Source organism: Microtus ochrogaster, chromosome 6, assembly GCF_000317375.1.
Source record: "Microtus ochrogaster isolate Prairie Vole_2 chromosome 6, MicOch1.0, whole genome shotgun sequence".
Classification (NCBI taxonomy): Eukaryota; Metazoa; Chordata; class Mammalia; order Rodentia; family Cricetidae; genus Microtus; species Microtus ochrogaster.
Genome location: NC_022013.1, coordinates 45,976,860 through 45,993,198, shown reverse-complemented (window position 1 = coordinate 45,993,198; position 16,339 = coordinate 45,976,860). Strand labels below are relative to the sequence as shown.

Sequence of the window (16,339 nt, the reverse complement as noted above, 5' to 3'; positions counted from 1 at the left end):
AAAAGCAAAAATAGTTTTAAAGTATAAACTATATTGAAATTGCAATAAAATAAGGGGTTATTCATGCAGTACATCCTTAATCCCTGACTTTCTGGCTTAGCTCTTATTTCTCTCAAGGGAGAGTCTAGTCAATGTTATAGCTAGTGAGTGTACAAAAGCATGTTGAGTGTTAGCTGCTCTATGAAGAAGGTGGCGCATGCTCGAAGGGTAAGAACACAGTAACTGTGCACACAGGGTCTAGAGCAAAAGAAGTTTGTGTCCTAACCCTCTCTCAGCCACCTTCTGAAAGTTACTTCACTTCTTCAATTCTCAGTTTTCATGTCTATAAAATGGAGACAAACATGGTAGTTACTTCCCAGGGAAGCCCCTGTTAGGAAGAATGAGTAGCCCACGATAAGCCTTAGGGCTTTAGGTAATCTGGAGCTAAGATCAGGAAGAGGTTTAGATACTTGTGGATAAATATGATTTCCATCATGCCCCCACTCTCTCCAGTCTGCCCCTCCCCCCTTTACCAACGCAAGGTAGGGAAATGACAGCTGGTGGGTACCACGCTAAGAACATTTCCTTTTAAAACAAGCTTATTTAGTGTTGAAAATGGGGTCTGGAGTGTCACCTCCACCAACTCAACTCTGCATCATCATATCAACATCACGCTGGACGAAGAAATTCCAGTAGGGACGACGATTGCTGTGTGCCAGGCGGCCGATGAAGATGACTTGGGCGGTTTAACCTTTGGACTGGAGGCAGTGGATGACTATTTCGCAGTAGACCAAGGTAGGTTGAGAACTCTGCTGCCCTAAGTAATGTATACCCATCCTCCACACACCCGGTTTCTCGAGGGAAGGTAGAAAGACTAAAACCCCACCAGGAAACATCCCTTAGACAGTTTGGAAATGTCCTCTGAGTGGTTCTGCAGGGCCAGCATCCCACGGACTCCTCTGCTAATCCGCGTCTCTTCACGCCTGTTACGAAATTATTAACTCTATAGTTTATGTGCCCGTTCAGCACGTATTCTTAGACCCAACTCAGCTCCACTCTACTTCAGGGCCAAATGTTTGTGAGGGAGAAGCTGGTTTGGCTGGTTAGAGCTAATCTTTTATTCTTTGTCCATTCAGTCATGGTGGTGGGAGGCAAATTGTGTTGTGTTTAGAGCTGCTGAGTGGAGGACAGTGCTGGGTTATCTTTAGCACAAATGCAGGTCACCGTTGAAGCAAATGTGGTCATTGTCCTACACATATCAGCTCCGTGCAGTAAGGTTGCTTCCAGCTGTGCTTTGCTGTGCTTTACTCGGGATCTGACAGCTTCAACTTCCCTTTCTCTCTCACAAGTCCCAGGCTGGACTTGGAGAAAGTCTGCACTCAGGGCCTGGTGTAGAAAGCTTCCAGATGTTTTCTCTGCCAGTATGAGCTACTCTGGCTCCTGGAATTCCTCAGTGATGTGAAGCTCTTGGGCCAATGGCAGTGGCTGTCTTAATGATGCTCTTTTATTGAGAGCGTTTTTTTTTTTTTTTCCCCTGGGCCTCTTTCCCATGTCCCATTGCAGTGGATTGCTTCTCAAATAACCTGCTAACACTCATGTTCTCATCCCCAATTCTTCCTGGCCTCTTCCTTGGGGTGCTTCTTTTCCAGTTAACTGCTAAGCATCTTCATAGAGCACCCAGTGATGCTTTTTTTAAAGACTCAGATTGGGTGCAAAATTCTCTATTTGCTTTCTGCACTTGAAAGTTGGCCAGTGCTTCTTAGCTTATCACTGAGGTCTTGTTTCTCTGGCCCTTGCCTTGTTCTCAACCACCCACAGCGCCCTCCCCAAGCATATCCTATGCCACCCAGATTCTTTCTTCTTTTTCCTCTTGCTGTGAGCCATCAGGTAGACTGTCTGCCTTGAGACTGCTCCCTTGTGTTTTCTAAGCACCTGACCATTAGATATTATTATCTGTAAAAATCACATTATAGCGCTCATTTCCATAGTAACATCATTTGAACTTTTTGTCTTTCTGTGCGTGTCGAGGGCTGTCTCCCAGCTTTGAATATAAATTCCATAAATATGGAGACTCTATGTCATCATGTTGAATACGGTAGCTGTCACACTTCATGCTGCATAGATGACACTCAGAAAATGTTTGTTGGATTTAAGTGATGGTTAAGCGAGAGAAAGTCATGTTCTGGTGGGGTTTTCAGGATTATTTTAGATGATTCTCTGGTGGCAATCAGCTCCCATCTCCTGACATTTTCTTCTGCTACATAACCTTCAAGGCCTAGAAGAAGGGTTTCTTCTAGAGCGCCTTCTCTATTCTCTTAAGCCAAACAATTTTGTTATCCTATCCATTAACATCATAAGATTAATAGTGCATCTCAGTGATAAATAATTTAACAGTATCGTGCACTTTGAGTCAGCTCCTTAATTCTGTTGGACAGGGCATACTTTTTTGCTTTCCTATTTTTTTTTCTGTAGCTACACATGTAATGAAGTAATTTTGAAAATGACAATCTGGCCCATTCTGTTGCTTCGTTACAGAGAAAGGGACCCTGGTGACGACCACCCGTCTTGATGTGGAGAAAACTGGCTTTGCACGTGCTCTGTCCTTCTCCATTAAGGCGTGCGACAATGACCAGAGGTGTGCAACCATTCCGGTGACTACCTATGTTCACGGCATTAACGACAACTCACCTTTCTGTGATCATTATCTGATTAGGTAAGCAAGAACTCAGAGTGGGCCCGGAAAAAACAAGGACTGTTGGATTTATTGGCTGGCTCTGACATTCGGTCGTCATCAAGTTGAATCTTGGTTGCTCAGAAACAGTCCTCACGAATGGCCTGCTGTTTCTGTTCATGACCGAAAGCCGAGTTTCTGAGATCTGCAGGTGGGGTCTGAGATCAAAGTGACTCTATGCCTGGCTTTGTAAATGGGTTACTAATAGAACTCCTTAAAGAATGGTTGTGAGGAATTAATGGGCTAATTTCTGGTACTGCTTCTGCACAGTACTGAGCAGATGCTATCTTATAATGGTTCTTTTTATACATCTGTTAGCTTTATCAGAAACCCTCCTTACTCAGTGGAGTAAGTTTCTGGCTAAAGATGTCATTCCTGAGGTGAGAGCATGTCTCATTAAAATGCTTGCCTTGCTAGCATAGGAAGCTGGGTTCAGTGCCTGCAGCACACATAACAATGCGAGGTATGGTAAAAAGCTCTTGTATGCTCAGCACTGGGGAAGTGGAGACAGGCAGGTCCCTCGGGCTCACTCACTGGCCAGGCAGCCTGGTTTACTCAGTAAGTTACAGACCAGCAAGAGACTCCATCAAAAAAAAAAATCAAAACAACAAAAAAACCAAACAAAACGGTAGGCAGTCCCTGTGGAATACTACCTGAGTTTCTCCTCTGGCCTTCACATGCATGAACACACATGTACATACACATGGATCCACACACCCACATGCACATGCACATAGCTTTGTCCTTGGCTTAAAGAATGTAACATTTTCCCTCCATCATGCACTGCGTACCTTTCTAAGTGGGAGGATGGTGGATCTCCATATTCAAATCGCTCTAAATGGAAGCAAAAATGATCCGATGGGGTAGTCAAAGGCTTGCGGTGAAGTAGTTCATGAGGGTCAGGGTTTGATGCCAAGCAAGTGGTGAAAACATTTTGAGATGTAGAATTCTTGGATTTTGATATGTGCATAAAGGTTTAGTATTGCTGCCCGTGTGGTTATTCTGTTCTTTTTTTCTCCCCTCATCCCCTGCCATCTGTCTGAGAAACCACCTCCTCTGTCTCTACAACCATCCTTCTCCTTCCTTAGGACCTGCTGCTTCTCTTGCCTCCCTCTCTATTCATGACCTGTTGCTGAAGGAGGCCGCTTGTTGGTTCCTGGCTGCTCGGTAGCTCAGATCAGAAATAATCACACAGAAACCATATTATTTAAATCACTGCTTGGCCCATTAGCTCTAGCTTCTTATTGGCCAACTCTTATATCTTAATTTAACCCATCTCCATTGATCTGTGCATCACCACGAGGTTGTGGCTTACCAGCAAAGTTTCAGCATGTCTGTCTCTGGCAGCAGCTCCATGGCTTCTCCCTGACTCTGCCTCCTTTCTCCCAGCAGTTACATTTTCCCACCTAGCTAAGTTCTGCCCTGCTATAGGTCCAAAGCAGTTTCTTTATTCACTAATGGTAATCACAACATACAGAGGGGAATCCCACATCAACCTATACCTACACTCACTCTCTCATATAAGAATTAGAAACTAGAAGCTTCAAAAGAGAGAGTATCTGTCTTTCCGAGGCTGGGTTACCTCACTTAATATAATAATCTTCACATTAATCTGTTTCCTGAAATTTATGTAATTTTATTTACAACTGAATAAAATTCCCTCGTGCATATGTGTGTACCACATTTTTATTGTTCATTCATTAGTTGATGGACATTGATGCCACTTTCATTTCTAACTATTGTGATGAGTGCTATTATAAATCTGGATGTGTTGGTGGAGGCTAATGCTTCATTCCTGGCTGCCCAGACTCGAAATAACCACACAGAAACTGTATTCATTATAACACTGCTTGGCCAATGACTCTAACATATTCCTAGCAATCTCTTACATCTTAAATTAACCCATTCCTATTATTTTATATTTTACCATAAGGCTCGTGACCTGCTGGTAGGGTTTCAGCTGGCAGCTCGCATCTTTCTCCTCTGGAGAGTACATGGCACCTCATTGACTCCGCCTACTCCCTCCTCTTCTCTCTGCTTGGAACTCCCACCTTGCTCTATTCTGCTAAACCACTGGCCGAAACAGCTTTATTCATTAACCAATAAAGGCAAAACATAGAAGGACTTCCCACACCATGGATGTGCAAGTAACTCTGTGGTAGGATACAGAGATCGTCGGGTGTGTGCTCAGAAGTGGTGTGACCGGGTCACAGGAGCTTCTACGCTTATTTACATGGTAGCTATACCAGTTTGCACTCCCAGCAGCAGTGAATAGGGAGTCCCCTTTCCACATATTCTTCCCAGCATGTGTTATCATTGTTTTCCTTGGATATAGCCTTTCTCAAAATAGTTTTCACTTTCATTTCCCTGGTGGACAAGGTTTCTAACAGCTTATAAGCAATATACATCAGCTATTTGTGTTTCTTCTGTTGAGAACCATCAGTTCAACTCATTAGCCTATGTCCTGATTGGCAAAATTTTTTGCACTGTTTTTTCAGGGTTATATTCTAGATATAGCCTCCTGTGTGATGTATAGCTATCTCCTGCCATGTAGGCTGTTTGGTTTGCTGATGGTTTCCTTTGCCATGCAGAAGATTTTTAATTTCCTGTAAAACCCTTTTGACACATCCTGTTCTATTGGGGTCAGGCTTAGAAAGCTCTTGTATGAGCCTCTGTAAGTCTCTTTATATATGGGAAACTGTGCCCTTGTTCCTTAAACATATTCCTGACAAGCTAATGAAAGATGAAACCTACTCTTGCTTCCTGTCCCACGCTGTCTTGTTGGGGCCCCAGTTATAATTCTCCAGTGGAGCTAACAGCAGTATCCAGCATTTCATTGTTAGAATGAACAAATACAAATACAACCTGTGTTTGGAATCTATTTGGTACAGAAATTTGCCAATATTTTCTCCTTCTGCTGGTTCCTATTTATTCTCCCAGGAAGATCATAGTTAATTAACCAAGCCCTACTCTAGGCTGTCATCTGTTGTAGCTCTGCTCTGCTTGTTTGCTGTAATGGGGCTCTGTCTTATCAGGGTCATAGAACAAAAATTTGTAAAGCAGCATTGAAAAATTTAAGCAACTAAAAAAAAATCGGAGAGAAAAATGCCAAAGACATGATCTTAAGTCCTTGCTGCCATGATTTAGGAGAAGGTCAAGTGGCCAACTGGGAGACAGGGGAGTATCCTAATTAAAGGGAACTAGTGATTGGCTGTGGCTATCTGCACCTGCTTCCATTAGTTACTGGATGTAGGCTCTATGATCACAAAGGGTGGTCACCTATCTGAGGACAGGGCAAGGCCAGTTCAGCCACCCTCTTCGCTATCGCTAGGAGTCTTAGCTGGGGTCGTCCTGGGGACAGAATAGCAGGAGAGGAGGGAGGGGGAATGATGGTTGGTATGTTAAATGAATACAAACAAATAAATAACTAAAATTAAAAAGGAAAGAACTAAATCAGCTATTGCATAATACGTAGTATTTAGAAGCTGGAGACGATCACCTGGGGTAGTGAAATCCACGGTGGATGGATGGATAGAAAGGTGAGACAATCTGCTGTGGTTATAGCATGGCTAGGACCCTCGGTCCCTTTTGTCACGTGTATTTGTTCCTTTCTTACAACTTTGAGAAATGCCCAGCAGAGCAACTGAAGGGGGGAAAGATGAATTGGGGCTCACAGTTCAAATGCATCATGACAAGGAAGGCATAGACGGGCTCTACAGTCCATGGGAAGGAAAGCATGTGGCCTGCGCTGTTCACACGTGGACAGGGAAGCAGCCAGCAAGGCAGGAATAAGGAATAAAGTGGGGTTTAAGTTTCCAGGACCTGTCCTTAGAGAAGAACATTTTCCAGCTAGCCCCTATGTCCTACAGCCTCCAAGAAGAGGGCCACCCGCAGAGGACCTGGTGTTTGAAACGTAAGCCTGTGGAGATCATTTTAGAGTCAAACCATATCCATCATCCAGATGTTGCAGAGGAGAGCAATCCCAGAGAATGAGTTGATTCCTTCTGAGGCCCTCCCCAAGGATGTGGTGGCCTTGATAATTTTCTTTCCCAAAGAAATACCCAGCTGGGAGCAGGAAGGAAGTGGCTAGGAAATGGTCACCTAAATGATGCTCTAAAGAGGGCTTGTCTTGCAGGCAGGGTGGTGGTGGCGCATGCCTTTAATCCCAGCACTCGGGAGGCAGAGGCAGGCTGATCTCTGTGAGTTCGAGGCCAGCCTGGTCTACAAGAGCTAGTTCCAGGACAGGAACCAAAAAGCTATGGAGAAACCCTGTCTCAAAAATCAAAAAAAAAAAAAAAAAAAAAAAAAAAAGAGGGCTTGTCTGCGGCAGGATGGACAAAGCACACATGCAGACCTTATCACAGCTAGTGGATATTTACCGAGAAAACATTACCTTGTAAGAGAATGCCCATCTAAACAGATTTTTCTTGTTGAACAATTAAACAGGTACACAGGCAAGGAAGAGATTGCCAAGGACACAATAATTGCAAAGCTCACGTGCCACGACCTTGACAAGCCTCCTGACACAATTCATTATGCACCAAGCTCTGGCCCAGTAGGATCTGGACAACTATTTGAGCAAGTGCCGAATGCTGAGAATTTCATTCAGGTGAGCCCCTGTGCCTGTCATTCCAGAGTGCTTTCCCAAGAAAATGGTCATGATCAATAGGAACAGGAGATGACCTGATACAGTAGAGAATTCCGAGCCCCTCTGTTGTCTTGCCAGAAGGCATCTGGGCATGTTTTTAACCATCTTGTTCCTGCTATCATTTTCTCCATATTATAATGAGCACAAAATAATTCACTTCCTATTTAACTTGGGAAATCAGAAGCTAAAACACATGCTGATTTCCTTGGAGGCGAGTCTCTATGACAGCGTATTGTGACAACGGCTTGCTCTCCTGGCACAAGGAAGTAACTGATGTCAGCTCCTCTTGTAGAGAGTCAAACTTTCTATTGGAAGAGTATGAAGACTCCAGATTTTTTTCTTTCTCTACACATGATTCAGCCTTAGAAGCAATTCCTCTTCATAACCCCCAGTTCCCATGGCATTTATTTTCAGAGTGCCAGTCGGAGCTAGTTTTGGAAGCTCCTTACTCCACTATTACCAACTACCCTCAACCTACCTGGTCCTGCTCTTAGCCAGAAACACCTGACTGAGAGACCCACAGAGGAGAGCCCTTTGTTTCTCTGATCCTAACCCCAAATTTTCTTGACAAATTTCACAGCTACAAGTAAGTTCCTGCGTGCATATGAAATTTGGGAACTTGGGCACAGAACCAGGCTGCTTACTGGGCTGATACTCATTTTACAATGTAAACCCAAACCGTCCTCTGTAAAATGGAATTTTGGATAAAGGTGGGGGATTTGTAAGCAATATTCTAAGACTTGAGTGCTCACACCAGCTTAATCTGTAGCTGAATGAATACCTTTATCCATCGCCTACCTCTAAGTGACTTCTGTGTTTGCATGTCTACCACATAGGTATTAAATGCCACTTATTCCTAAGAATGATCTCCTACCATCAAACAGTGCAGGTTGCATGCCACCTATGAAAACATTTAATTTACACTCATAACTATTTAGTTATTGATCCTATTAGATTGCAAGGTTTACACACATTTCTAAGTGGTTATCATTTGTGAACCAAAATGTGCTATACTACTTAGTTCACAGAGGATACGAAGGATAATTCCCTGAATGGTTGAATGAGCCATATGATGAATTTTAAAAAGAGAAACTTTTCCATCCTGTTCCTTCCTGACTGGAGATGGAGGAGGAGTGGATGGGCAGGGGACTAGATTGGAGTCAGAGGCAGGGGAGGGAACAGGAGAGGAAGAAGGAGGAGAAACTGTGGTTGGTATGCAAAATAAATGAAAAAAAAGTTAATAGAATAAAATCAAATATCAAAAAAGAGAAGCTCTTTCTGAACCTGGAATTCTTGTGCCATATTGATTCATTTATTTTTGCTACACTGAGATTCAGGCTAATACTACTGCAGTAGAGGTTCTCAAGTTTCTGATATCTTACTGTCACCGCCCATGCCTATAGCTCTAACTGAAACCTAACAGTATTCAGAAATGCTTTGAAGTAGTATTTTATATCAGGAATAGCTTTCGTTTATCTATTTGTTGGTGTATTTTATGTAGATGAGTGTTTTGTCCTCATGCACATCTGCACACTAAAAGAGAAAACCAAATCTCATGGGATTCCAGTCAATTATTTTGCTTGCAGCAACACAATTAGCATGCAATGCAGGTTATGATCGGTGTCTTCTTCCATGCTGAAGTATTTCCTCCAAAAGTAAGCTTTTGGGAGGGAGTCTGTGGCATCCTGATGTTCCACCAAAATGCTGACTTATGTGTATCAGACTCAGGTATCCTGAGATGTCATCCCTAGGAAATAGGCACTTTTCTGGACTGACTTTTAAAAGTATATACATGAAAAGTTTTGGTTCTGGGCCAGTTGAGAGGCCCGTTAGGTTAAGGCACCTGCCTGGCAATTTGGGTTTTATCATAGGTGTCTACAGTGTGGGAAGAATGGACTCCTTCATCTTGTCCTCTGACTGCCATACATAAGCTATAATGTGTGTCTGCGTGTGCACACATGCACACACACATGTAAAATGGATTAATGAAATTTTGATTCTATTTTTCTAAAATAATGTTGTTCTGGAAGGTTACCAAAGAGCTGGATTATGAAAGCCCAGAGGTGGTTGCAGCAGGACACATTTATGAAATGATGATTTCGGTATTTGATGACCTACATCCATCTCATACAGGTAACCGTAATGGACTTTCCAAGGCTGGTCAATGTGTTATAAAAATTCATCATATTGGGAGAATGAGACAGACAAATTGGAGTTTCCATCACTGGGAACCCTTTGCCCTTATTAGTAGCACTTAAAATAGAATTTTATATCTTGGTCTGACTAGAGATCTTAGGATTGGAAAAAGCAGGGGTGTGGGTTCCAGATCTTATTCTTGACTATATATATATATGTGTGTGTGTGTATAACATAAATATAAATATATATTTAGCATAAAGAATTATATATACATAATACCTAATACCCCTGACTTGGAAAGAGCTTGGTATCAGGCAACATATAGCTCAAACATATTTTTGATAATTGAATGTTTTAAAAAAAACATTTTAGTTAAATGATATTACATGACGTAAAGCTATTATTGATGCAAAAAAAATGAGTCACTTGCCAAGTTCCATAGCTCACGAACTTGGTGAATGTGCTGGGCTGGCTACTGCTCTGTCACACAAGGTCTCGTCATAACTTTCCCACCGGTTTGTGCCAGCCTATGGTAAACGAGTGTGTGGGTCAATGAGCTTCAGACTGCTTGGTTATCAAGTCCCTGGCATCTGTAGATTTAATAATTAGAGTTCTGCTGATTGTGAGCTGGTATCCTTTGGAGGTACAAGTTTAAATTGGGTGCTAAGGATCTAGAGCAGTGTGATTAGGAAGAGCTTTGCTAAATGAACTGCCCAGTGCCTGTTTCTCTTGGTTTACTCTTGTGTAATTGAAAACATACATCAAGTTTCCCAAGGGATTGGTAATTGCCCAATCAGCAGTTCCAGTCCTTGTTTGGTTTTGACATAGAGATTTTTTCTGGGAAGAAATATTCTCAGAATTTTCAGGTTCCATCTGCTGTTAATGTGGTGTCTCTCAAACCTGACAATTTACTGGGGTCGTGTGGCCCTGCGGGTTAATTATAAACCAAAAGTTATGGAAGAAAACTCAAGTTTAATAGTAGCCTGACAGTGAAGAACCTACGTAAGGATGACAGCTGGATTTCTTCTCTTGTAAGAACTCTGAATCATTGCTGATGGTTGTCTCAACCGTTGGGTTGGGATGGATTTTGAAATGGCATCTGGGACAAATAAGGAAGCATTTTTTTCTTTCATAGATGTAGAAGGGTGGAAATATAGACGAGGTTTGTTTTTCAACCAAACGGAACTGAACCATGAACTGTAATCAATACACCCAGGATGCTCTCAATCTTTCCTGATTCTCTGCTATAAGGATTTTAGTGGAGTTGCTACGATTGAATAGGAATGATAGGAATGCTCCCCACAATGTTTGAACGCTTGGTCCCCAGATGGGTGACACTGTTTGGGGAGGTTGTGGAACTTCTTTGAGGTGGCTCCCACTGGAGGAAGTGAGTCCCTGGAAGTAGGTCATGAGACCCATGTCTTGAGCCTGGCTCTTGCTGTCTTTCTGTTTCCCGATCTGCTGAGACTTGATGAACAAATGCCCATTGCTTCCTCCTGCCACACCTTCCCAGCTTTAACCAAGAGTCAAAATCCTTTCTCCATTGGCTGCGTCTTTTAATATCTTTATTAATATCATTTCTGTGACCAGAAATGTTACTAACACAGAGACTAAGTTTAAATGATGGTTTATAGAATTATACAGCTACCCAGCTACCCCCTATGTTGGGGGCAGGAACCAAGACATGACATCTTACCCTAAAGTATTTCTGATTTTTCTTTGATGGTACCAGTAGACCATCATGAGAAGTCTATCATATAGCTCAAAGTGACATTTTAGGATGTTTTCTTTTTCCTCATAGCTAAATAACTTTCTTATCTCATCAGACTTGAACTTTTTTTAAACAGAAAAGAGATAAAACATATTTTTCAACAACATCTCCCCTCTGACCCTCACACCCCAATATATTCACAGTAATTGTTCATAAAATAGACTTGCAAAATTGCAATCTGGTTCCTTCTGTTTTTATAGGCCAGCTAATTCCCACAATTTGGAGTCTTTATGGATGCAATAAAAAAATCAGAGTATGGCAGGGCTGTAATGGCACCTGCTCTTGCAACATATAAATGGGTTTATTGAGAGAAACGTACAGCTTTAAAGTAAACCATTTGTTTCTGTAGAATAGCACTCTTGAAACTTTCTAACAGATCAAGGATACTGTGGAGATTATGACAGAAGTTGTGCACATTATCCTGGAAAGTGAACATAATAGTACATGCCGGGAGGCAAAGCATGCCGTAATGTTTCTGAAACGTAGGTCATAGAGATCTCAGATTTCTGTTTGACCTACATGGCACAGAGTTTGAGGAGAGGTGCTATACCAAACCTCTTTCATATGTGAGACAATCTGTTAAAGGAGAATTTCATAGCCAGCCAAGTCTTGGGAGGAACGCTTACCCGGAGATGCACAATAAATACTAGCAGAGAGGAACCTCGAGAAGTCTTGCCATAAAAGCCTCTTCATTTTTATTTAATTTAGGACTTAGCATTTGGCACATTAATATCTCAGAGATGATATTAACCAATATAACATGTTTTGGCATCTACTCCTTGATTTTTTTTTGGAGTTTTCAAGACAGGGTTTCTCTGTAGCTTTTTGGTTCCTGTCCTGGAACTAGCTCTTGTGTAGACCAGGCTGGCCTCGAACTCACAGAGATCCGCCTGCCTCTGCCTCCCAAGTGCTGGGATTAAAGGGTGCGCCACCACCACCCAGCTCTCCTTGAATTTTTACCTTTGTGACATTGGACCATGAATTTAATTCTGTTCATCTCAGTCTCTTTCTTGTGAAACCAGGGCGGTAATACCAATGTCCTTAGTGCTTTCTATGCTGTGTTATAATTTTACTTTAAAAGTTCCTTGTTTTCAAGTTTCTTCTTTTTATGTTTTAATATCAAACTATTTTTTCTAAAAATTATCTAATAAGCTACCTTAGCTTGTTAACCTCAAATACGAGTTCCTTCTTTTGCATGCAATGTGCAAAAATTGCAGTAAATCTTTTATTTTTTTTTACCATACTTAATTATTTGATTATATGTGTGTGTGTGTGTGTCTGTGTGTGTGCATGGGGGGTAGGCTATGCCATAACGTGTGTATCGAGCTCAGAAGACAACTTTCTGGCATAGGTTCTCTCCTTCCACCATTTGAATCTTGGGGACTGAACTCAGGCCATTAGGCTTGGGGTCAAGCATTATTACATACTGAGCAATCTGCCTGGCCAGTAGTAACTGCTTTTCTGAGTCTTTTTATCCTTTGCAAATCTTTGTTGATCATTATCTCCTCTGACTTTAGGTCCACACAGGGATGAACAAGATAGACACTGACTTGATTGAGTGATTGATTGATGAGAAAACTGAGCTTCTGAGAAGTTAAATCTAGTTTAAGGCCATAGAATTTATGCTAATTCCAAGCATTAAACATGGCTTTTCTGAGTCTTTTTCCATTTCGCCTTCTAGTTTTAAAGCATGGTGCTGTATAATAGTTATTCAGCACTATGTATAATGTATAATTATAACATATATTCATGTATATGCAATTACCCATGAATATATGTTATAATTACATACTTTCTACAAGAGAGTCTCTTCACGAGGGGACAATAAATGTAAGGGTGGAATTATAGCCACTCACACCACATCCACAATCAGGTCATAGAGACTGAACAGGAGGAGGAGGCCAGGTTGTAAAGCCTCAAGGCTCACCCCTTAGCCACCCACTCTCTCCACGGAAAATCCTCTTCCTAAAGGGTCTACAACCTTCCCCAACAGAAGTCCCTTCAGCTGAGAACCAAGTATTTAAACACACGAGACTGTGGGGGACATTTCACGGTCACACCACCGCTGTGGCCCTGAGAACACACAGTGTGGGAACACAATCATTTGGAGGATGAGACATCGATGGTAGTTTCATAATGCTGTGCTAATTCTGTAACTGGAGACGTGTTTCAGTTTGTAGAACAAAGCAACATAACCGTATTAATTCACTGCACCATTTTCCAGTGACCGTGACTATCCTTGTGGAGATCGCTCCAGACAATGACTTCAGCCCCAAATTTCAAGCCTCACGTTATGTGTTTTCAGTTCCAGAAACATCAGGAGGTAAGAATGTCCCCTTTCTTAGACCGTCCAGTGTCCACAAGGAAACCCTCACCAGGTCTCTACTGAGTGACCAGTGGAAGGGGAGCACGGACACGTAGAGAACACAGCAGATACAGGAGCACTGTGGGCATCAAGTCCTCTGGGAGATGTTTATCTTCTCTGGCGATGCTCTCAGAGGGTCATCCTGACGATGGCTCAAAGGCTACCTTGGGATTTGATGTCAGTGCTAGGATTTGTTTTTGTGATGGACAAATGCACGTTATTGACTTGCCTTCATTCCTCACCCATTTTGCCTCCGAACAATGACTCAGTGTCAGCAAGTAGGGACAGCAAGGTTATTATCCATAAAGCACAAATTTTATGAACAACTGGGGTCAAGGTTTTAGGTCCAAAGTCAGTATTATGGCTAAGGTTCTATCTACTGCAGTTCTAAACTAGATATGAGTTAGTACGTACTACCTAGTCTAGTCTGATTCTGTTTGGAAAACGCAGCAGTGGTAATTGCTGTGATTCTGTCATTCATGCAGGGCTCAAAAGAAACTGGCTTCAAACCTATCTCTGCTACCATAACTTAATGGTCCCTGGTAACTCACATCTCTATGTATCTTTGAGGGTTTCATTTTATGGCAATTCCATAAGGACTAATTTTTTTTATAGTATGAACATTAGGAGAGTAAATTTTGCTGATTTCTTAATAAATAAAATTATTTACTTTCTAAAATGTAAACGTCCAAAATAAACTGTCCGTGCTGTTTTGGTATAGAGATGCCCATGCTTACTTAGCAGAAGAGGATCCTGGTATATTTAGAGATAAGGTTTTCATTTGTCCAAAGCACTCCAGCAAAAGAGCCAGGCCATTATTCTTTTAAAAGTTCACCTCTTCACTCAGTTTCTACATTTGAATAGAAAATCACCAGTTTCTTTACAATGTTGTCTATTGGACCAGGCCACAGAAAGTTCTGAAATATCTAAAAACATTTGGCTTGGGAAAAGAGTCTTCTTGAGCTTTGGAACAGTCATTCACCACTTTGTGTTTGAAGACACGCTACAACAAACTTCTCTAGAACTTAGAGGAAAGCACAGGACCTGAGTTCCTAGAAGGGACTGCTTCTGGAGGCACGGCAGCCAGTGTGTGTGTGTGTGGGGGGGGGCTTGCTGCCATTCTGCCTATAGCATCTTTGAAGCTCTGCAGTTATTTGAGAGACTAAATAATAGCTTCAAAGTCCCTGTTCTCATCTCATGGCTTTGATGTCCCTGAGAAGTTGGCAGACTTTTCTTCAGCTTACTCCAGTAATGTGCTGCAGAAAACTCCATGCCTATTCCTCCCGTGTGTGTGTGTGTGTGTGTGTGTGTGTGTGTGTGTGTTGCTAGGGATTCAAACCCAGGTCTTCCAGAGCTTTTGTGCAAATGAATGATAGTGCAAGTCCTGTACTTTTGAGTTCTCATCTGTAAAGTTAGGATAATAACTGTTCCATAGAGCTGAGAAGAGGCTTGTGTGTATGGCTGACATTCCATGTATGTGGACCATAGAGCACATGCTAGCTGTCGCCTATCAGGAATCTTTAACTATGTGTCTCTGTGGGAGTATATGCACATGAGTATAGGTGCTCACAGATGCCAGATTGCCCCAGAGCTAGAGTTAGAGGTAGCTGGGAGCCATCAGCCACGGGTTCTGGAAACTGAATTTGGGCCTTCTGCAAGAGCACTGTTTGCTCTTAACTTCGGAACCACTTTCCAGCCTAAAAGCTGGGCTGTTTTCCCACTGCCAGTGATAGCTATACTGCTGATGTCTCCTGGGTGCTGGCAATTTTCAGTGTGCTGGAACATCCTCCTTCCTTTTTTTTTCACAACACAAAAACAACAAAAAAAATGATCCCTTGATTTTCCTTATTAGAGCACATGAGCTGAATGAGTGGAATTGAAGTGTTGGGATTTTTGTTTGTTTGCTTGCTTTGTTTCAAAGTCCTCTTGAGTCATTTTCTTTCTTTTTTATAATATAATTAATTATATCATTTCTCCTTTCTTTTCTTCTCTCCAAATTCTCTTACCTATTTCTCTTTGCTTTCTTTCAAATTCATGGCCTGTTTTTTATTAATTGTTACATACATACATACATACATACATACATACGTATGTACGTATTAAGATATTTACCAGAGAGACAAAACCTCCGCAGTTCAAACTACCCTTAGGAGGACACTGTAAATGTCAAAATACTGAACACAAATTCACCCTCAGAATATCAATTGTTATATCTAGAGACTTAGACGATATACTACATTAAGTACCTGGGCATGAGAATGTCCAAAATCAAAAGCATTGATGACAACTTATGGTAGAGAGGATGTGGGGTAAGGGAACATGCCTCCATTGTTGGTGAGAGTGCAAACTTGTGCAGCTGCTTTGGAAATCACTATGGTGATTTCTCAGAAAATTAGGAAACAACCTACCTCAAGACCCAGCAATACCACTTTTGGGCAAATAACCAAAGGATGCTCAACCATGCCACAAGGACATGTGCTCAACTATGTTCACAGCAGCATTATTTGTAATAGCCAGAACCTGAAAACAACATAGATGCATCTCAACCAAAGAATGGATAAGGAAAATGTGGTACATTTACACAATGAAGTACTATTCAGCAGTAAAAAAAAAAAATAATGACATCTTGAAATTTGTAGGCAAATGGATGGATCTAGGAAAATAATATGAGAGAAGTAGCCCAGAACCAGAAAATATATAATAAAA

At 41.8% G+C, this 16,339-nt stretch overlaps 1 protein-coding gene across 2 annotated transcripts in view; it reads left to right on the top strand.

Annotated features, from left to right (window-relative positions):
* LOC101988975 (cadherin-related family member 3) overlaps positions 1 to 16,339 on the top strand; it is a 76,595-nt gene that overhangs the window by 39,913 nt on the left and 20,343 nt on the right. For both annotated transcript variants that reach the window (XM_005348662.3, XM_013346825.2), the window contains exons 7-11: positions 578 to 774; positions 2,515 to 2,692; positions 7,157 to 7,319; positions 9,389 to 9,491; positions 13,493 to 13,591. In XM_005348662.3, coding sequence (XP_005348719.1) covers positions 578 to 774; positions 2,515 to 2,692; positions 7,157 to 7,319; positions 9,389 to 9,491; positions 13,493 to 13,591 — 740 coding nt within the window. The remainder of the gene's footprint in view (positions 1 to 577; positions 775 to 2,514; positions 2,693 to 7,156; positions 7,320 to 9,388; positions 9,492 to 13,492; positions 13,592 to 16,339) is intronic.